Source organism: Bos mutus, chromosome 8 (genome assembly GCF_027580195.1).
Source record: "Bos mutus isolate GX-2022 chromosome 8, NWIPB_WYAK_1.1, whole genome shotgun sequence".
In the NCBI taxonomy this organism is placed as follows: Eukaryota; Metazoa; Chordata; class Mammalia; order Artiodactyla; family Bovidae; genus Bos; species Bos mutus.
The window spans coordinates 16,235,627-16,257,099 of NC_091624.1; the positions used below are offsets into that span (position 1 = coordinate 16,235,627).

At 43.8% G+C, this 21,473-nt stretch overlaps 1 protein-coding gene across 9 annotated transcripts in view; it reads right to left on the reverse strand.

Annotated features, from left to right (window-relative positions):
* ZNF462 (zinc finger protein 462) overlaps positions 1 to 21,473 on the reverse strand; it is a 157,654-nt gene that overhangs the window by 24,902 nt on the left and 111,279 nt on the right. For all 9 annotated transcript variants that reach the window (XR_011465049.1, XR_011465050.1, XM_070375165.1 and 6 more), the window contains 3 exons: positions 19,491 to 19,758; positions 17,473 to 17,609; positions 7,197 to 7,420 (listed from right to left, as the gene is read on the reverse strand). Coding sequence is in view for 7 of the 9 variants with exons in the window: in XM_070375165.1 (XP_070231266.1) it covers positions 7,197 to 7,420; positions 17,473 to 17,609; positions 19,491 to 19,758 (629 nt within the window). In the remaining 2 variants the exon portion in view is untranslated. The remainder of the gene's footprint in view (positions 1 to 7,196; positions 7,421 to 17,472; positions 17,610 to 19,490; positions 19,759 to 21,473) is intronic.

Here is a 21,473-nt window from a genome sequence, read left to right on the forward strand (position 1 = left end):
GTCCAACCTGGGAAACTCATCTTTCGGTGCATATCTTTTTGTGTTTTATACAGTTAATGAGGTTCTCATGGCAAGTATACTGGGGTGGTTTGCCATTCCCTTTGAACTGTGTTGCTGGGAAAGACTCCTCAGAGTCCCTTGGACAGCAAGGAGATCAAACCAGTCAATATTAAAGGAAATGAACCCTGAATACTCATTGGGAAGACTGAAGCTGAAGCTCCAATATTTTGGTCATCTGATGAGAACAGCTGACTCATTGGAAAAGTCCCTGATGACTGGGAAAGATTGAGGGCAGAAGGAGAAGAGGGCGTCAGAGGATGAGATGGCTGGATGGCATCACCGAGGCAATGGACAAGAACTTGGGCAAACTTCGGGAGATGGTGAGGGTCAGGGAGGTCTGGTGTGCTGCAGTCCATGGGGTCGCAAAGAGTCAGACACGACTGGGAGACTGAACAGCAACAAATGTATGCATTTTTAAGATTTTTTTTTTTGATGTGTCCCATTTTTAAAGTCTTTCTTGAATTTGTCACAATATGGTTTCTGTTGTTTATATTCTGCTTTTTTGGTCATAAGGCATGTGGTATCTTAGCTCAAGGATCAAACCCTCACCCCTTGCATTGGAAGGTCAAATCTTAACCATTGGACCATTAGGGGAAGTCCTACTGGCGGGAGACTTTAGTGGACTGTTCCAAAGGTTACAGGTTAAGAACATCTTCAAATACCTACTTGAGAAATACCAACTACGGTTCTGCCAGGCACATCCCTCTGAAAAATTACCACAGCTTTTGCTCATCTACCTCTGATTTTTTTTGCCTTCCAAAATACATGAAAGAAGCAGGTCTACGGTTGACAAATTCAGAAGCAACTAACATGAGGGAGAGCAGAGATGAAATGACAATCTTTTGGAAAGACTTCAGCTCCCAGGAACCCATGCAGGTGATAAAGCTAGATGCTAGGACTTAGTTCAGAAAGTAAACCGAGTCCAAAAAGCATGGCCTGAAGTGTATTTTATGATTTGGAGTCGGCGAAGGTTCTTCTTTTATTTCTTCTCATTTCCTTTGCTGGAAACAAATATTTGATGTGACTTTTTTTTTTTTTTTGCCATCATAGATTTCACTGGTCCAGAGAGTGAAACAATTTTACTGGAATAAGTAAAACATTGGCGATTCCTCCTAAGCTGAATGTTCTGCTGCTTCCTTCAAAATGACAAAAAGTAAGAGATACGAGTTCCTTAGAGTTCAGCCGCCTGAGGCTCCATTTGTATAAAAAATTAAAAACATTTCAAAGTAAATTCAATTAGTGAATGTGTATTGCCTGAATAGACTATCCTTCTAAATTTAATATAGCTAACATGACAATTTTACGAGCAAACCATGTTAGAGATAATATATTTTTATGTTCCTTAAACTAGCAAAGAGACTTCAGAACCATAAAGAACACTAACAAGGTACTGCAGATACTTAAACTTTCTTCAAAGAAAAATATATGGGTGGTTTTCTAAGTGTGAGAAGTGTGAGGTTTGGCTTTTTTCATGACTTCAAGGTTCCTAGAAATGTTACATCTTCATCTTGCACCAGCATTGCTAATAAATGGCATTACTAACATATAATTTCATTCTGTGTGTGTGTGTGTGAGTGTGTGTGTGAGAGAGGGAGGAACATAAAGGGAGATTGAAAGGATAGAATAGTCCACTTCGAGAAGACCTTGTGAGATAGGAAAAAAAAGGGAGTTGAAGGATGAAGAACTGAAATTCTAAATAGACTGTACTGTTTACTTTAGATTCCAAGAGATTACAAGCAAGATTCTTTGTTCACTGGTGCAAAGATAAAGATCGAGGAAGACAAGATTCTGTGTCACCTAAAAAATGAAGGTGCTAAAACAAATAAAAAGAAAAAAAATGGAAGTACTGGTTGTCAATCCTTTTCTATTTCACCTTCGCGTTCTGAGGATAAACACAGCAGTGTAAATCCAGGGCACTTCAGAGTTTGCTTCTTCAATGGAATGGTTTATTTGATTTCAGGGATCCTTTCTGCTGAACTAGTATTCTGTCCAGTCCATGAAATGATACAGTCTGACATCTTCAGAGACATTCCTGAAGTTTACAAGCTTTGCAGGCAGAATTCAGGAGTCCAGTTTTGAATGTCCAGTTCTGTTTAATGAACTCCTGTGACTGAAAATACATCCCATAGTGTCTTTTAGTTTCTTGTATATATTCTCTCCACCACACAAAATCACCTAAAGCTACTCATGGAAGAATGTAATGAGCAACACACTCAACACATCATTTTACTAGAAAAGCAAGTAAACCTCAGTTTAGAACCAATTGCTACGTCTTATGGCACCCCACTCCAGTACTCTTGCCTGGAAAATCCCATGGATGGAGGAGCCTGGCAGGCTGCAGTCCATGGGGTCGCTAGAGTCGGACATGACTGAGCGACTTCACTTTCACTTTTCACTTTCATGCACTGGAGAAGGAAATGGCAACCCACTCCAGTGTTCTTGCCTGGAGAATCCCAGGGACGGGGGAGCCTGGTGGGCTGCCATCTATGGGGTCGCACAGAGTTGGACACGACTGAAGTGACTTAGCAGCAGCAGCAGCTACGTCTTTTGCACATTTTATTTTTGACAATATACACATTCATCTGGATCTCTGCATCTTTATAGATCTATCTGTTCTCAAGATCCACCTTGTAAGAAGACTGCGGAAAATTAACATGTACTGAAGGCTGACCATGTGTCAGCTCATGGGGAACTTGCATCTTTTAGGTACTGAGGTATAATTACCATAAAATTAACCTATTTCAAATGAACATTTCAATGAGTTTTAGTAAATGTATGCACTGGTACAACCCTGCACCATCTTTTATTACTCTAAGAAGCACCTTCATACCGTCTGCCATCGATCTCTGCTCCAAACCTCCAGTCCCAAACAGCTCTGATCTGCTTTGTCTCCTTAATTCCGCCTTTTATAGAAATCGCACATCTAGTATTTTGTGTCTGGCTTTGGGCTTCCCTGGTGGCTCAGATGGTAAAGAATCTGCCTGCAATGTGGGAGACCTGGGTTCCTTCCCTGGGTTGGGAAGATCCCCTGGAGAAGGGAACTGCTACCCCGGCCAGTATTCTGGCCTGGAAAATCCCATGGACAGAGGAGCCTGGCAGGCTACAGTTCATGGGGGTCGCAAAGAGTCAGACACGACTGAATGACTCACTTTGTCCATTTAACGTGATGATTCTGAGATTTAGCCACACTGGTACACGTATCAGTAGCTCATTTCTTTTGCTGATCAGTAGCATTCCACTGTCTGGATAGAGCACATTTTGTTTATGCAGCCACTTTAGGTGACAGCAGACTTGCGGGATCAGATGGTAAAGTGTGGGTTTCACTTTTAAACAAATTGACAAAATGCTCCAAAGCAGATGTGCCAGATGACATTCCATTCAGCCACGTGTGAGATTTCCAGTTTCTTCACATCCTCATCAACACTTGGTGCTGTTGGTCTTCTTGGTTTTAGCCATTCTAGTGGACAGGTCTTATTAATGGTGAGTCTTATTAAGCATCTTTTCATGAGCTCATTTGCATATCCTCCTGCATAAAGTGCCTATTCAGAACTTTTTCTCATTTTTAATTGAACTGTTACTCTTCTTATTACTGAGCTGCAAAAGTTCTTTATATGTTTTGGTTGAAGTCTTTTGTTAGACAGTTATTTTGCAAATATTTACCTCCAATCTGTTGCTTGCCTTTTCATTTGCTTAATGAAGTCTTCTGAAGAGCAACAATTTAATTTTGATGACACCTGATTTATTGATTTTTTTAATGATCACAGCTATTATATCTAAGAATTTTTTCCCAAGAGAAATTTGAGTGACATTGTGTTTCTTGTTCAGTTGCTAAGTGGTGTATGATGCTTTGCGACCCCATGGACTACAGCATACCAAGCTTCCCTGCCCTTCATTATCCCCTGAAATTTGCTCAAATTCATGTCCATTGAGTGACATAAGGGTCAACAATCTCTATTTTCCACATGGAAATCCAACTGTAACAACACTACTTGTTGAAAAACTATTGTTTCCTTATTACCTTAGCACCTCTGATAAACATCAACTGTCCACATATATCAGGATTTATTTCTGAACTTTTTCTTCTGCACCACTGATCACAGTAAAAGTTGCAATCAGGAAGGATGAGTCTTCCAATTTTGTTCTTTTTTCATACTGCTTATGCTATTCTAGATCCTTTGCATTTCTATATACATTTTTGTGTGAGTTTATCAATTTTTACCAAAGAAAAAAGCCTACTGAGATTCTGATAGATTACACTGAATCTGTAGATCAGTTTGGGAAGCATTACCAATAGTGAGTCTTCTAATCCATGAGTACGGTATATATTACATTAATTTAGTTCTTTTCTCAATAGCATTTGTAGTTTTCAGCATATAGCTTTCACAGTTTTGTTTATTCTTAAGCATTTTATTCTTTTTGACATTATAAATGAAATTGATATTAAAATTTCATTTTCAGATTGCTCATTACTAGTGTATAGAAATTTATTATTGATCGTATCCTGCAATTCTGATAAACTCATGAATATTCCAATATCTCTTTAAATGGACTACTTAGGATTTTCTACCTACAAAGATCACATTATCTATGAACAAAAACAGTTTTATTTCTTCCTTTCCAATTCTTAGGCTTCAATTTCTCATCCTTACCTTATGGTTCTTGACTTTTGTATCTCAATCATTAGCAAACTTCTCTTTAGTACACTGTATATTGACACTCTTATAGCCTTTTCAGGAATGCTGAAATCAGACTTCTGTATATCCTTTACACCAAGGAATGACCATTTTTAATTAATGCATAATGTTACTGTCAATCAAAAATTCACTTTCAGCAGCTGTCTTTGTTTATAAAACAGTGTTTGGGTAATTATTTCAAAAATTCAAACTGCATTTTGTATTCGTCATTTAGAAAAGAAGGAATCATTAATAAGCACAAGTCTCATATATTTAACAACAACTGAGACAAAGATGAAGATCATTAGGCATGCTGAGAGTGGCGATTCTTTAGCCTCAATTAGGTGCTCATTGGACTTAATAAGCTGGTCAACCATGAGAGAGTAAGATTAAAGAACCAAGCACAGCATAGTGAAAATACAACATATCAAAGCCCATGTCTAAAGTGCAGAGTATAGTCAGTGATTTTATAGTCTATTTTAGGTCTTTAGGAACCATAACTGCCTTTCTGATGGGTGGTTGTTAACCCTGAGCTCTAACCAACTCACAGACAGACTGAGACATGGTTCTCAAAGTGTGGGAGATACCAGGACTTCGTTTAATCTTACAAAATTTCTGAGTAAAGTATGTAAGGATATGCAATTCCCATTTACAGATCAGGAAACAGATACAGAAATTGAAGTAACTTGCTGAAGCAGTTATAGTTAAGTGGTGAAGACAGAATTCAATCCTAGGTCTGTTTGGCTCCAAAAGTTCTTAACTGGGCTCCTAGCTTCCTGAGTAACCCATTTGCCTGATGCTTATTCTAAAGCCCGCACATTCCCGCCCGCTTCCGTATCTGGTATGGTTTCTAGTCTTGTCTGGAGTTCCCCAGTGACTCACAGCTACTATGCAGCCACTGGGGAAGAATCTACCTTCCAGGTTTGCTCTGTCCCAAAATACTAGTCTGATGGCTTCAACACTATAATAAAAAGACCTGAGGTGGTAACACAAATAAGATACAAGCACATGAATGTAAACAGCTTAGCTTGACATAGATGAGTGACTTTCCTTTCAGTGTGGGGGCAGAAATGCCAAGGAAGTTTGAATATGAAAGGGCATTAAAATTTGGTGTTTTTTTTTCTGGTATTAAAAGCTTTTAAGTGAGGTAATTCAGGCTTTTCTCTGCTCTCATTTTGCGGAGACACATTAGAAAATGAATGCATTCCAAAGTAGAGAAGTTAGGAATAATGCCATTAAATGGTAGGTGGGTGATAAAGCTCAGCCTTCTCTCAACACCCTATAGAAAAATTCTAACCCTTGGGTGTAGATGACTCAGACAGGAATCTTTCTAACTTGGGTTTCTAAGTGCAGAAAAGAGGAACTGTATTTCCACTGACAGCACACAGCAAGAAAAAGGAAACAATACCAAAGTGCTTCTCATTGTGCCTTAAGTAAACACTCACTAGATGTTTGGGATTTGTTGGTTAATTACAAAACATTTCAACAGGCTCTTTTCATGAAACAAATACTAATCATTCCCCCTGCCCCCCTCCACACACACACACACTCCCCGAACTCTGGACAATATACAAAACCAGAAACAATGGTCTTAATCCGTGCTATGCTATCCTCCGAGAAGTGAGGAAGCCACCTGGGATATCTTACCCTCTGATCAGCAGACTTTTGGAAGAGAATTTTTTTCATAAACCCCGTATTTTATGTCCTGTACCAATTCGTTCCCTCCCACAAATATAACACACATTTTACAGTCCTTATAATGCTTAGACATGAATAGTAATGCCTTGGAAAATGTCTGTAGTCAGCAATATATTGGGAAACAACTTACATGACTGAGACTCTTGCTGGCAGAGCCATCAGAGAGAAGAGGGGGCCAGTAACTACGGGTCCACAGCCCGTTGCCTAATTTTGTAAATAGTTTTTTTTTTTTTTAAACACAGCCATGCCCATTCATTGATGTCTTCTCTAGGACTCCTTTCTTGCTACAAGGGCAGAGTTGAATTGTTACCACTGAGACCATCTGGCCCGCAAAGCCTAAAATATTTACTACCCAGCCCTTTACAGAAAAAAATTATCAAGCTTTGTGATAATACACTTAAAATAATATGGTAAAGTACTCTAGTTAGGGTAAGACGAAAACAAGAAAGGGAAGATACACTCTTTCATAGAAGGGATCGCATATACTCAGAATGAAATAAAACAAAAGGAAGTGGGTACAGAAGAGACCAAAAGCATTAAGCAGTTAGACGTGGGGGGTGGCATTATGGATGGTTTTCTTTCCCTCATCTGTGTTCCAATTTTCTAAAATGACCTTACAGTTCATTGATAATGGAATAAACTGAACCTCACTTTAAACATTATTTTAGCACGTGCGTCTGTCCTGCACAGAGCGGCATAGCTAGATTCGGCCCGGCCCCTCCCAACGCCGTGCCGAGGGTGGGAGCGGGGAGGCCAGGCCCCTACCTTATGCTCATCCCGAAGGTGGCTGTCCAGTTCTTCCGTGTGCTTGGTCTCATAGTAGCAGAGCTGGCATTTGTAAGGTTTCAGTTCATTGTGCTTTTCTATGTGTTGCTGGAGGCTCTCGTCACTGGAGCAGGTGAAGGTACACTTATCACAGCGGAAAACTACTCCCTGCAAGTATTTGGACAGTTTGGATCGGCACACTTCAATGGGGACAACCCGCTCTTCTGTGGAAACAAATTGAATACAAAGATGGGAACTTTTACTGATGGAAAGCAGACGGTCTTTCTGGGGAGTATAAGGGAAAATTTGCCCCTCCACTGCTGAAACTTCTCATGGCTGCAGGTCTGTGAACCGTGTACACATGCCACTGCCCCTCCTCCCGCTCCCCCAAGTCAACAGTCCACTGGGACACGTGGGTGTTTCTAAGGCCAAAAGCTCTGTGTACTTGATATCCAGAATGACCTATAAATAGGAGTGGGCGGGCTGAAAGGCGCTGTGGATTTCTGAATGGAGGTGATTAAAGGAGGAGCCAAGAATAGAAGTTTCACCAACATGAATGATTATCAACAGCAATTATCTTACTTCCCCAGCAAGTGGCATTCAGGCTTACATAGATGTCCTTAACCACTCCAGCGTCCTTGCCTGGGAAATGCCATGGACAGACGTTCCTGGAGGATTAAATACAGTCTGTGGGGTCATAAAAGAGTTGGACATGACTTAGCAACTAAACAACAACACAAACAAGATGTCCATAAGGGGTAAGGAAAATGACATTTTTGGAGCACTTATGTGCCACCACTGTATACCTCCCTGGAAACTGTTAGGCCGAAGTTAGTCCCATTTCTACAAAGTAGTAAAACAAGGAACTGAGCTTTCAAGTCCATCTCCAAAGGTCACAGACTCTGCCTAAACTGGGACCCCACCCATGCCTGTCTACCGAACTGCAAATCGGTTCTCTCCCATCATTTCCAATTCCATTCCTGTTTCTCCTTCCAAGACGTTCTCAAGGAGACTGTTTGCCTTTTCTTGAAACCAAAAGAATCTCAAAGATCAAATCTGAAAACAAAGAATCCTGGACACTTTCATTCACTGGAACTCCAACCCCAGCTCGGGAAGAGCTCCCGCAGATGAAATGTCTACAGGCAATCTTCCGGGAGAGGTGGGGTGGGGGTGGCGTGGGAGATGTGGAGGGTTTGTGCCTTTTCAGACAAATCTGTAACGTGATTGTCACCAAGGGAGAAAATAAAAGAGAGAGGATTTGGGTGCTTTTCCCGTTAACGTACCAAATGCTGTAAGGCTGGAAGTGTGTGTGTGTGCTTGTTTATTTTGTACTCTCTCACCCTTGTGTTTAACTGCTCAAATTAAATTTCACACCAGTCTGCCCAGAGTATCGGCACACGCGCCAGATATCCATAACTGGGATAAAATTAAAATCTGTGCTATTTATGCAAGGATCAAATATAGCATGTGTTTTCATGCTGTGTCTGGATTTCAGAAGACTCTGAAAGTTTACAAATGGACGCACACAACATACACTTATATTATTTAGAAACAGCAATGTATTATTAAGTCAGGAAGGCGCGCTATATCCTCGGTCACCAGGAGCAACATTCATAGAGCATCAGGATGCTGTGCGCTGAAGTCGCTCGCTCTGGGAGCCCTCCCTCTTGGGCTGGCCTGTGTCTGCCCCTTGGAGAGTTTCTCCCACGAAGGCCTGCCTGCCTCTTAACCAGCACATGCTCATTGCAGGGCAGTCCCTGCCTTGGGAGTCCCTGAATGCAGCAATTAATTGGCCAGCGAGAATGTGGGCAGAGGAAGCGTGGAAGGTTGGTGTCTGCACCATACTCCCGGGAGCTCTAATGCATATGTTATTTTCCCTATACAAAGAGTCAGTCGCTTATTTAGAAATATAAATATTTTTAAACCAAAGTCACAGGCAGCTAAGAAACACATGATTATAATGGAATCCACACATTTTCTTAGAATAGCAAATGTTGTAACAGTCTTCTAACCATTCAGTTAGTTCCATGGTTTTGTGTAAATGGGAGGAGAAAAAAATGCTCTGATGTAAACCAATAAGCCTGAAGGAAGCCAGGGCTACGACGGTCATTCTATGCCTCTAACCCAGGACTTCTCAATCACAACGCTACTGATGTTTTGATGTCAGATAATTCTTTCCTCTGGGAGGTTTCCTATGCATTGTAAGATGTATATCAGCACCCCAGGCCCCTGCCCACCGAAGCCAGTAGTGCCCCCTCCTCCCCATCGTGACAACAGAAGATGCCTCCAGACAGCTGCATCGTGAGAAGGCAAGATGGACCCTGGTTCAGACACTGCTCCAAGCCAAGTGCCAGCTGTTCAGTCCAGCCACCCTGGACGTGTAGACACGAGCAGGCTGGCGCCCATGGCAAGAGATGGGGCTCCAGGCTGAAGCCAGGAGACCGGCCCCCACACCCAACACCTCAGGAGGTCATGGGGAAGTGTTGATGTGAACTTTTCTGGCACCTTCTTTGAGACTTGCATCCCCCTCCATTGCTCTGTGTTTGTTCCTGACTTATACAATTTTGCCATTTCTACTGCTTCCCCGGCTCTTTCTTTGGCTCTGGCCTGTCCCACCTGCCCTGGTTCTGTCCACTTCGGTGGAGACAGAGAACAGCTGGAAGTTTCCGCATAACGATGCCTCCAACATCTTGAAGACAGTCATTCAGTTGCTCTCCAGCCTTCCCTTCTTCGCTGTAAATAATCGCTTCTTTCAAACTTGGTTTTTCTTATAGGTCTCCTTTTCAATTCCTTTGGTTAGTTTTCTTTGCAGTTTCCAATTTCACTATGTGTGTCTCAGTGCATTTTGCACAAAGTTGGGAGCCTTCAGAATAATACCTTGGAGGTGAAATTGTAACATTGAATGGAAACAGCCACTCCCACTTATTAAGGGCTCACTACCTTTCAAGCATGGTTATGTGTTGGACTCTCTTGGCTACTTTTTATTCTCACAACACCCTGCAAAGTCAGTTTTGAGAGTCTTCAGCGGAAACTGAAACCAGCTCAGTTGAGCTACTTCCTCAAAGTCAGTCAGCACAAAATTGTGGCCTGGGAGCCCAGGTCTACTGACCTTTGCCTGCATGCACCCTCCTCCGTCTCTCCTATAAAGAACTCTCCAGTCACATCCAATCTGTATGCCGTGCACTTCTCAGCCTTTTATTCCTAATAGTTCAAAATCGCAAAAGCTCTCAGTGTCTAAGGCAACCATTTTTATCTGAATTTCTTTCAAGTATCTCCTGGATTTCATAAAAGGTCATTTCCCTGATGACTTATTCTGAAAGGTATGACTTCCTCATTTCCAAACTAAGACATAATAACTCCCAAGTCTCTTAGTTATATGGGTTATGGGTGTTAATTTTAGAAAACAAAGTTACCTTTTCCCCACCCCCCTTTCTACAAACATGGCTAACAGGACCAAGATAAAAAAATAAGACAGACTCTGAAAGGCGGGCAAAGGACTGACAGCATTTTCTGAATGAGTTATTCATGGTGGAGGCCAGTGAAGGATATGAGCCGGGAGACTGGACTGTTTCCAGGTAGGGCCTGAGCTCTGTCTTGGCTTCGGAAGCTCAGCCACTTGGGGCTTTTCCTACAGGGGGCAGTGACAACTGTGGGTCTTTTCTTGACTTCACACCTCTCAAAATTACCCTGGGTAAGAAATCAAGGCCTGAATCACACTCATTGTGACTCAGCTTCCACCACTGACTGCAAAATATTATGACTTCACCAGTTTTGACTACAAGATAGATCATGTCTGTCATCTGAAGTGAAGTGAAGTGAAGTTGCTCAGTTGTGTCTGACTCTTTGCGACCCCATGGCCTGCAGCCTACCGGGTTCCTCCGTCCATGGGATTTTCCAGGCAAAAGTACTGGAGTGGGTGCCATCAGAGACTCATACTTAAAAGATACTGAGTGCTGCAGGTGGATACAACACTCAAGAGGCTCCAGCCTGCAGCAGCGCCACACTAAAGCACGTGGGTGCTAAGGTTCATCAAGAGCCCAGAAGTGTGTGCCGGGGGGGGGGGAATAATCTGTAAAATCGCCACCACTAAGGGGGGCGTTGGGGGAGAGGGGGTCAATTCTACTCAAAAGAGTGAAAAAAACCCACATCACCGTGGAGCCCAGAATCACCAAGTAACAATTCTTCCTGAAAGGCAGCCCACAGCACACGTGGGTTTCCTCCCCACAGTGTGCCAGGCTGGGGGTAGCGGGGGGTGGGGGCTGAGGGGTGGGTGGGGATTTGAAAGCCACTCACTCCAACCAACTCTGAATGCAGATCGCCATGGTAGAAGGCCTAGACCCCCGCTGAACCAAACCAAAGATCTATCTGTTACTCTAACTCACAAACCAGTGACAAACGCTGAGGACCAGAAAGCCACCATCCCCAAATATAACCATAAACAGACACATGTAAACGTAAGTACACAGTTCCTGTAAAAAGTTCTGACGTTAGCCAAGCTACCCTCAAGCCAGACAAGAGCTGGGAACTGTACCTTTAACAGGAAGAAGTATGTGATGGGGATGAAGAGAACATGTAATTTCACTGAGTAAGATGAAAGACTGTCAGTCTCACTGTAGTATTTTTTTCCCCCTCAAGAAAAAATGATACTGATCAGATATATTAGGGGAGATTAGTTTTGTTCCAAAAACATACCCACCTGCAGGGTTCAGTTATATTTAGCATTTACGTGTGTATTGAGGTTACAGGCTGCAAAAAAGAAACTTTAAGTTTATAAGCCAACTGGAGACCAATCTCAGTGATTACACAGCTCTGTAATTATGAACATTTGATGAAACTGTTTCATGCCTATAATTCAGTTTTTGCCCAATTTCTCAGGTTTGCTATAGGTATATAAGGGACATCCAGGCCAAGCAACACATGAGGCATTCATTGTGCTTCCAATGGTTGTAAGAACTGAGTAGAAATGTACTCTGGCTTCCCTGATGGCTCAGATGGTAAGGAATCTGCCTACAATGCAGGAAACCTGGGTTTGATCCCTGGGCCAGGAAGATCTGCTAGAGAAGGAAATGGCAACCCACTCTTGCCTGCAGAGATCCCATGGACAGAGGGGCCTGGTGGGCTACAGTCCATGGGGTTGCAAAGAGTTGGACATGACTGAGCAACCAAAAACATTGATGTACTCTGAAACTATTTCCTCCCTTGTTCACTGTCTCTCTTTCTACTAAAGTTCACACTCCTTCAGTGCCCAAACCTTGTCCGACTCTTCCTGGCAGTATCCCTAGAGCTTAAAGCAATGTTAGCATGTGGTGGGTGTTCAATAAACATTTGTAACATGAATGAAAACCCATCTAACATCATACCACTTTATCCTTGAACCAGAAGTCTCAGGGCTTAATTTTCCCTGGTTACACTGGTCCCATCATGGTGAACCTCATCAAATGTTGATCTGACCTAAGTTCACGGTTCCTCAAAGAGATGGGTCTATAATCCTTGGCTTTATCTCTGCTAAATTAGAACTCTCCAGGTATCTCATCAGTACCCCAGCTTCCCAACTGTCTACAGAGTAGCATTCTACTCCTGCGATGGGATCCAAGCCCTCTTCCATTTGGCCAGAATATACCTTTCTAGCCTTGCCTCCTAGTACCTTCTAATTTCACTCTGTAAACACATCTTCCCTCTACTCACCTGGGTGGTTTGTTAAAATTTTCCTTACACTCTGTAATGAGTCAAATGGAGCCCCCAGAAATTTATGTCCACCTGGCCCCTCAGAATGTAACCTTATTGAGACCTGAGGTCTTCGCATGTTAGTGAAGATAAGGTCGTATGGGATTGGGGTGTGCCCTAAAGTTAGGGCAAGAAGAGGAGAGAACAGAGACACACACACACAGAGAAGAAGGCCATGTGCAGAGGGAGGGAGAGACTGGAGTGATATGCCAAAAGGCAAGGGATGCCAAGCAAAGTCGGGAGCCAGGAGAAGCTGGGAAGAATCTAGGAAGGATTCTCCCCTAGAGTCTTCAGGGGGAACACAGCCCTACGAACAACTGCATTTCAGACTTCTAGGCTCCAAAACGGGAAAAGAATCCATTTCTGTTAAGTCCCCTACATAATGAATACACCCACCTCAAGTCCTCTCTGACTGCTGAAATCTTATCATGGATCAGTTTGAAAGCTACCCCCCCACCACCACCTTTTTCTACTCCAAACAGAAATACATCTGCCACTGTCAATCTCCTAGGTACTTATCACTCACTATCTTAAACATACTTATGCACACACTTCATCTTCTTGAGGAGGGCAGACTGGCTCTCAGGTACCCCATCTTAACCCAAAGAACCCAGCATGGTACAGCAAGGAACAACCAAATAATACATGTCTACTGAACGCATGGACCAACAGAAAGCTCTCTTTTGTAGCAGCCAATGTGATTTCTCATTCAGATCACCCAGGAGTGGAATGAATTCCTTTTCCTTCCTCCCTATTTAAATACAGCAATTTGTCTGGACAAAAAGCTAAGGAGACTGTATTCCTGCAAACAGCAGCTTATTCTCAGGGCCAGTTCAGAAGTTGTTTTTCTTGCCATTCATTCCAAGTATTTTAATTAACCAAAGTCTCAGAAAGATCTCTTACTGCAGGCCCCAGAGACCAAAGATGTTTATTCATCCACAGAGTAAGGAGAGCACAGGTGCAGAGAGAGCCACGTCTTGTTACTCTGAGATCAGCCCCAACTCAAAACTGCCAGGCAGACACCCACCAACCCTGTCTTCCTTGTCAAGACTAGCTCCCACTGAGCTGCCATCTTGATGGAGATGGACCCCAAAGCCAGGCCAGGACGCAGATGGCAGACAGGCTATCCCAAAGTGCCCTGCCTCCCTGTGGCTCAGGGGTCCCCATCTCTGACCCCCAACCTTCAGACGACTCTATCCCCAGACCCAGATACCACAGCCACTGGAATGCTCAATGGGGTGACGCCAACCACCTTCCCAAGGGTGAGACAGTGATGCCTGGTGGGTAAAGGCGTGGACTGGGGGTGAGGCAGGCCTGGGATCAGATCCCAGCTGGGTCGCTTATTAGTCATTTGACCTGGGTAAGATGCTCAATCTTCCTGAACCTGTTTTCTCCCTTGTTATCAGGGATAACAGTTAACACCCACCACTTAGGGTTTTGCGAAAATTCCATGAAATGACTCACTGGAAAGCACTTAGCACAGTACCTGCTACCTAAAAAGTCCTCAGTAACAGTAACTATTGCTGTTGCTGTGGGTGTTGTCATTATTACAACAATCCTCAAATACTCATGTTCATATCAGATTGTGCACTTTCTGACCCCAATGAGGACAAATTCTACATATGCTGATGCTTCTTCTAATATAAATTATCTCTGTAAACAAACAGAAAAGACTGTAAATAACCAGTGACAGGCAATACGATGGATGGATCATGGGATCAGAAACCTGGGTTGACACACAGCTTCCCTGCTCACGGGCTGGGTGACTCTGGTGGAACTACTTCTACCCTCACGGGTCCAGCAAGGGGGCTCGAGGGGAGTTCACCACTGTTTTCAGGCTGGGGGCAGCATGCACTAATTCACACAGCGCCCCCTCAGGAGAACCCCCTGGAGAAACTCCTTTCAGGTTCCAGCACCTCAGATTCTTGAACATGCAAAAGTCTAATGAACACCCAAAATCAAATTGATTCTGTTGCTGTCTCCCCCACAGAGGGCTGGAGTCCCAGGGCTGAGACAGTAGCCCACTGCTAACAAACGCACAGTATCTTGCGGCAGACACCAAAACTCTAGGTGAGTGTTCTCATACTTTCACATGAACTTTCAACTACTTTTCCCTTATTCTGCATTTGTCCCAATCTCCTCTCGTTTTTAATCCTACAGTTCTGCACAACTATCTTTAACGTATCTTCAATTTCTTGTGAAATGACCCTAACTGCTAAGTCACTTCAGCCATGTCCAACTCTGTGCGATCCCATAGATGGCAGCCCACCAGGCTCCCCTGTCCCTGGGATTCTCCAGGCAAGAACACTGGAGTGGGTTGCCATTTCCTTCTCCAATGCATGAAAGTGAAAAGTGAAAGTGAAGTCGCTCAGTCGTGTCCGACTCTTAGTGACCCCATGGACTACAGCCTACCAGGCTCCTCCGTCCATGGGATTTTCCAGGCAAGAGTACTGGAGTGGGGTGCCATTGCCTTCTCCAAAATGACCCTAAAACACTACACTAAAACAAAGAAAAAATAGTTTTTGCCAGCTTCAAGCCTCACATACATTGACAGGACTACAGGTCAAAGTATCATCCCCCCCAGTGAGGGTGGATGATGAAGTGACCGTGTGTGAGAAGCACTGGGTCAGGTGTGGCGTGCTCCAGGCATTAAGTGTTTCTCTCTGCCTTCTCGTTTCCTGGACTCTCAGCTCAGGGAAGGAAAGTCAGCGAGCTTGCATTAGGCATCAAGACTCTGATCCCAGCAGGCATGTGTGCGTGTAAGTCTCTGCAGTCACGTCCAAGTCTTTGTGACCCCACCGACTGTAGCCCACCAGGCTTCTCTGTCCCTGGGATTCTCCAGGCAAGAATATTGGCGTGGGTTGCCATGCCCCGCTCCCGGGGATCTTTCCGACCCAGGAATCAAACCTGAGTCTCCTGCATCTGCTGCACTGGCTGACAGGTTCTTTATCATAGTGCCACCTGGGAAGCTTGATCCCAGCAGGCAGCAAATGGAAACGAGACTCCACCGCTGAGGCGGGGCCTTACCGCTCCTGTCTGCTCCACAGTAGCGTGACTCATGGCCTCTTCCAAGCAATGGAGGACATGGAGCCATTGACAGATACATGGGCCCAGGGACCAAAAGCCAGGTGACTGAGGCAGCATACCACAAGGGATCCCAGGAGTTCCTGCCTAAACATTCCTGTACGGCTTACTGGCGGACGTCCTCGCCAGCAGGCATCTCACGTCTCGAGTCTGCCTGGGGAGAAGGGAGACCTAAGGGTGCTGAAGGTTAATCTTCCATGGGGTCTGCAGCAGACGTGGGTGACATGTCACAAAATGCACCAGCCAAAGGCAGTGGCTCTGGGGAAATGCCCCCTGAATACCCAGCATTTCAGAGTAACATCTCCGCAGGGCAGCAGAAGACACTTAATGCATTTGAGTCTCAGGTGGCAAATACTGAAAAGCATTCCTAGGTTAGAGGCAAAGGAAGGAAGATAGGCAGGAAGAGGAAGCAAAGGAGGGAGGGAGGAAGGAAGCAGAGACAGAAAGGTCAGTAGGTGGAAATAGTAACGGGTATTCTAGTCATCTTTTTCCATCCACCTCTGGCTGGAATCTCTTCTGGACAAAGTATAGTTGTTGCATATTTTTCCTTCCAATGCAGAGGGCACATGTTGTTTAATGGTATTTTGATTGGCCAGCAGTAAACTCAGTTCAAAGAAAAAACCAAAAAGAAATATCCCAATATATCACTAAAAGAAGTATCCCAATATACCAAAGGAACCAGCGTTTACAAACACCCAAGACGCATCCACATGGAACACACTAGACACCCAACACGCCACCTCAGAGGCAGTCATCACCTCTTTATGGAGAAGAGGTAAAACACAAGAGGCTTTAAAAACAGAATTTAAACCCACAGTCTATGGCGTTTAATATGTATCAGGCTGGGATTTCCTGGCAGTCCAGTGGTTAAGACTCTGCCCTTCCAATGCAGGGGATGTGGGTTCAGCCTCTGGCTGGGAAACTAAGATGCCACATGCTGTGTGGCACAAAATATTAAAAAAATAAAAATTAACATATATCAGGCTACTTTTAGTTTTAAGAATTTTCTCCATCCACTTCAAGGGAAATCCCACTTTCTGCTTTGGAGATCATCATTTTGGTCTTCCTTCAAAGAACTGCTTACAACTACAGGGCTCTTCACCTTTCACCGTGAGTTCAGCCACCCACTCTGCTTCTCATTCACTCCCTCCTTAGCAAGGTCATGAGAGCAGAAGACCCGGGATGTAAAATCTCTCTCTCACGGGGAAGCCCCGCAGAAGTGTTCACTGCGGACTCCATCACCTTTGCCTCCCTCCAGGTGGAGGAAATCCTCTCAGCAGAAAGATGCTCTTACCCTGTTGGCTGTCACTGGGGTGACCGCTGTGATTTCTTTTGGGGAGATAAGGGAAGGAACAAGGGACTGGGGAAAAGGAGTTGCTGCCACCTTGAGACAGCTTCCCTCTAATGCCACCCGAGCCACCCTCCCTCCACCCCTTGCATCCCAAGAAAACCAAGCTCAGAAGGTTACCTCGGTGCAGCACAATGTGGTCGATCATGTTGCGTTTGTATTTGGTGTGATAGAGGCAGAGAGGACAGCGGAGATCTTTGGGGCCCTCCTCGGGGACCGCCGAATGCCCGGCTTCCACATGCATAGTAAAAGCAGATCTGGGAGGGAGCGGGGAGAAAGGCGATGAGTGGGACCCAGAAGAATCACATTCACACCCCTTGCCGGAAGTCCTATGGAGACACCCTGCTGCGGGGGTGGGTTACCCAAAACTATAGTGGTTCATCGTGCTTGCTGAGCACAAGTTCCTCAATTATTTGGGCAATGACTGAACACTCTTCTGCAGTGCTAAATTTCTTTGGGGGAAATTTTGCTACTTGGCTGGGCTCAGGGTAAGTTTGGGGGAAAAAAAAGAAACAGACTCCCCATTTTATTTTTGAAAATGAGCAGTTGCCTGTTAAAAATATAAAACAAAATCCCTACGAGAATGGATTTCTCATCATGCTCGGAAGGAGAAGCTGGGATGATTCATCAGCTGCCTTGGTGACTCTTCCCAGGGAAGGAGGGAGGGCGGGTTGGTTGGGAAAGCAGGAAGGTCAATGACCACGTAAAGATGCTCAGAGCTGTTGTACCAGCTCGAATGTGGAGGGTACCACTGCCTCCCTTGCTCCATCCTTTTTAAAACTTCAAATTTTACAAAGCCTTAAATGTCTCATAAAAATGGATGAAACCCAAAGTTTAATGGGCAAGGTCCTCTTCTTGTTAACCCGAGTGCCTCTCTCTGGGGAAACATGTACACCTGTCAATGGGCCCTTGTTATCTGAGTCCTTCTCGACTTCTCTCAGTTCTAAGGTCACATACATATTTATCTATAAAACAACTGAACCACATTAACAGTCAGAGATGTTACACATTTTCCATCAAATCCCAGTGACTAAGATGTTGCTGGAAAAGAGACTTGTTTTTCTATCAATTCAAGTTTGGAGGGGTTATGAAGCCCATCCTCGCCAGCCTCTCCTTGTGGAGCATGTATTGAAATACTGGAGAGACCTAAAGCCCAGGCCCTGACTGCAACAGGAGCAGATAATAATAGCTTCATACCTGTAATACAGCATCTAATCTCATTATAATAGCTTTCTATGATACAATAACATTTTGCATTTCCTTTGTGTTTCCTTTGTGCCAAGCAGTATGCTAAGCACTTTATAGCTTCATTTATTATTATTTTACTCCTCACAAGAGCCCTATGAGGTATGTACTATTATTATCTTTATTTTACAGATATGGAACCAGAGACACAGACAGGTTTAGTAACTTGTCCAAAGTCACACCAGCAGTAAGTGGCAAAGCTGGGGTTCAAACCCTGGCAGTCAGGCTCCATATTCTACACTAGTAACTATGACCCTAAGTGGAATCTCCCAGGATGAGATGAAATCACAGGAGCTTAGATTAAATGAGAGGAAGCACTCCAATCTTTGTCATACTCAGGAGCAAAAAGGACTGTGGATTATCTTTTTCTATGTGGGGACAATCTTTCTGTGATTGTTCAAATTTAGTCTTCCCAGTGTGAAGCCTTGGTTCTCTTTCAATAATATGATCTTAAGAAATAAGAATTCTTTACAAGGGTAGCAGACTGTCACTATCGCTGGATGTTCTCTCTTGACTTTGACTTTGCTTCTGAGAAGACTGTTTTTCCCAAAGACAAAATAAAAAGTGGGGAGGTGGAGGGCATAGATTTCCAAATGGGAAAATACTCACTGCTTCACACGCTGGGTCAGGGAAATCCTTTACACTTCTTGGGCACCCATTTGCTCTGATTTTTAAACTCATTTGTTCTCATATAGCTCTTCATCCCTTCCCCAAACCTAAAAGCAGTGTCTGGAACTAGCCTCTTTTTGTGAAGACTGGACCCCACTTGTTCATCATCCCTTGGGCAGGGCCTCCCTTGAGCTCCAGATAGAGGAGTGTAAGGGAAGAGTGTAGTGAGGGGCGGAGCAGGCGCAGCCACCTTGTTTCTCAAGGCTGTTCTTCGCATCACTTACTTAAAGCCTGTGTAAAAGGAGCAGTCTTTGCACTTGAAGAGCTTCTTCCCACCATGCTTGTCCCTGTAATGGCGCCTGATGCTCTGGATATAGCCAGAGGAGAATTCACAGAATTCGCAGTGAAGAATGGCTTCCGTTTTCTGCTCAGCGCCCCCCGCAGCCCCAGAAAGAGGCACGGGGCTCACACGGCTGTTGTTTCTCGCCAGAGCAGCGGACTGATAGTGGTTCAACTGCTGCTGAACATCTGGAGGCTCAGAGTAGGATGAGTCTGTGGACAGACAGGGGAAAATGACGCCAGACACAGAGAACACAGTGGCGGTCTGACACTTGAAAACCCCTGAAAGAAGTTTCGAGTACTTTTCTCTTAAGGGGGCTGACTGTGATCCCAGCTTTCATCTTCATTTACATTCTACAACGCATCTCTGGGGAAAGGCAGGAAGGGAGGAAGCGTCACTTCTTTTAACCTGACTTTGAGGGTTCATGGCATTTAAAAATAAAATTCTGAGGTTAAAGGTTTCAAAGTGAAGGAAGAAAGTAAACTGTTTTTTAAAGGAAATTGCAGTGTGGCAACAGGCTGCCACAGAATACCCGTCCCTGTAGGTGAGATAAATGAACCCACATAATGTACACAGGCATCCTCATGAGAAAGCAAAGTAGGAGATGCAGTATCTCCAACTTTGCAGAACAGAATTATTCAAGCCAACCGGAAAAAAAGAAAAAAAAAGGGTCTTCAACAGAAATGCTCAAGCACATGGCACTCACAAATATAAAAATGTTTTATGCCTTTGCTGTCAAGCGATTTAAATTTTAAAATATAAAAATCCAATAGTGTTCTCCAGGAATGGATGTTTAAAGCTTAGTCAGCATTAAGATGGAGATTTATTCATAAATCCCATTAAAATGAAATTCCAAACAAGTCTCCCTGAAAGGTATTTGAAAGTTTTGCAATTCGGAGGAAAATGTCGGAAGCGACAGGCACAAATCTTAAGCCTGTGAAGCTCTGCTGGCATGCGGTGGGGAAATCTGATGTAAAAGGTAGGTGAGAAAAATCTCAGTTTCCTCTTTAAATAATTTTTTTTTTTAAGTTTTAGAAAGAGAAAGAAAGTGAAAAATAAAAGGTCTTCAACCTTTTCCCAACACACCGGTCTGAATGTTGAAGTCAGGAATTCACCAGCACTTGTCATCAGCATTGTCCCGTATAACCTATGGCTACCCATGAATGACACAGATGGGCTCTGTGAATCCCATACAGATGAATCTCAGTGTAACTTTCCTTGAAAAGGAAACAAAGGGCTCTTTTCTTACGCTTTTCAAAAAAGCAGGGGTGAAACGGGACAGAAACTGTACCAGCCTCCTCCTGATCTGATGGACACTTAATTTTCCAAAGTGTGACTCCCCCAGGTGGGACACGTGGGGGCTCTGTAAAAACCCACATTTGATGAAACTGGTACCATCCATCCCGTCGGCCTCTTTGAAAGGAAAAACAATGACAGCAGCTTCCTGTATTGTGGGGCCACCTCCTGTTTTCAAAACACTAAAATACCTCCCCTTCTTGTTTTCTCCTCCCCCTCCTCAATTTGTATTCCTCAGGATTGAGAAAAAAAAAAAAACCCTTTGGAAATTGTAAACAAACCTGCCATACACACACACAAATAAAACAAAAGGAAACTTGAACAATATCTCCGAGCCTCCATGGGTTCATTACCAGGTGTAAACCGAAGACAAAGGAAGAAAGAAATGACACAACTGAATTCATTTCACCCGATTCTTTTTATCTCCTTTTTCTTTATTCCTCGACCCTAGTTGATGAACCCACTCAGGATCAGAATAATGCAATTGTCAACTTCTCTTTCTTTCCCTCAATAGCAGGTTTGTTTACCATTTCATGGATTGTTTGAGATGTTTTCTATTTAAGCTCTCAACACTAGTTTCTGTTTAAGACACACACACAATGAAGCAAAAGGCACTCTCTGCCCGCCTCTC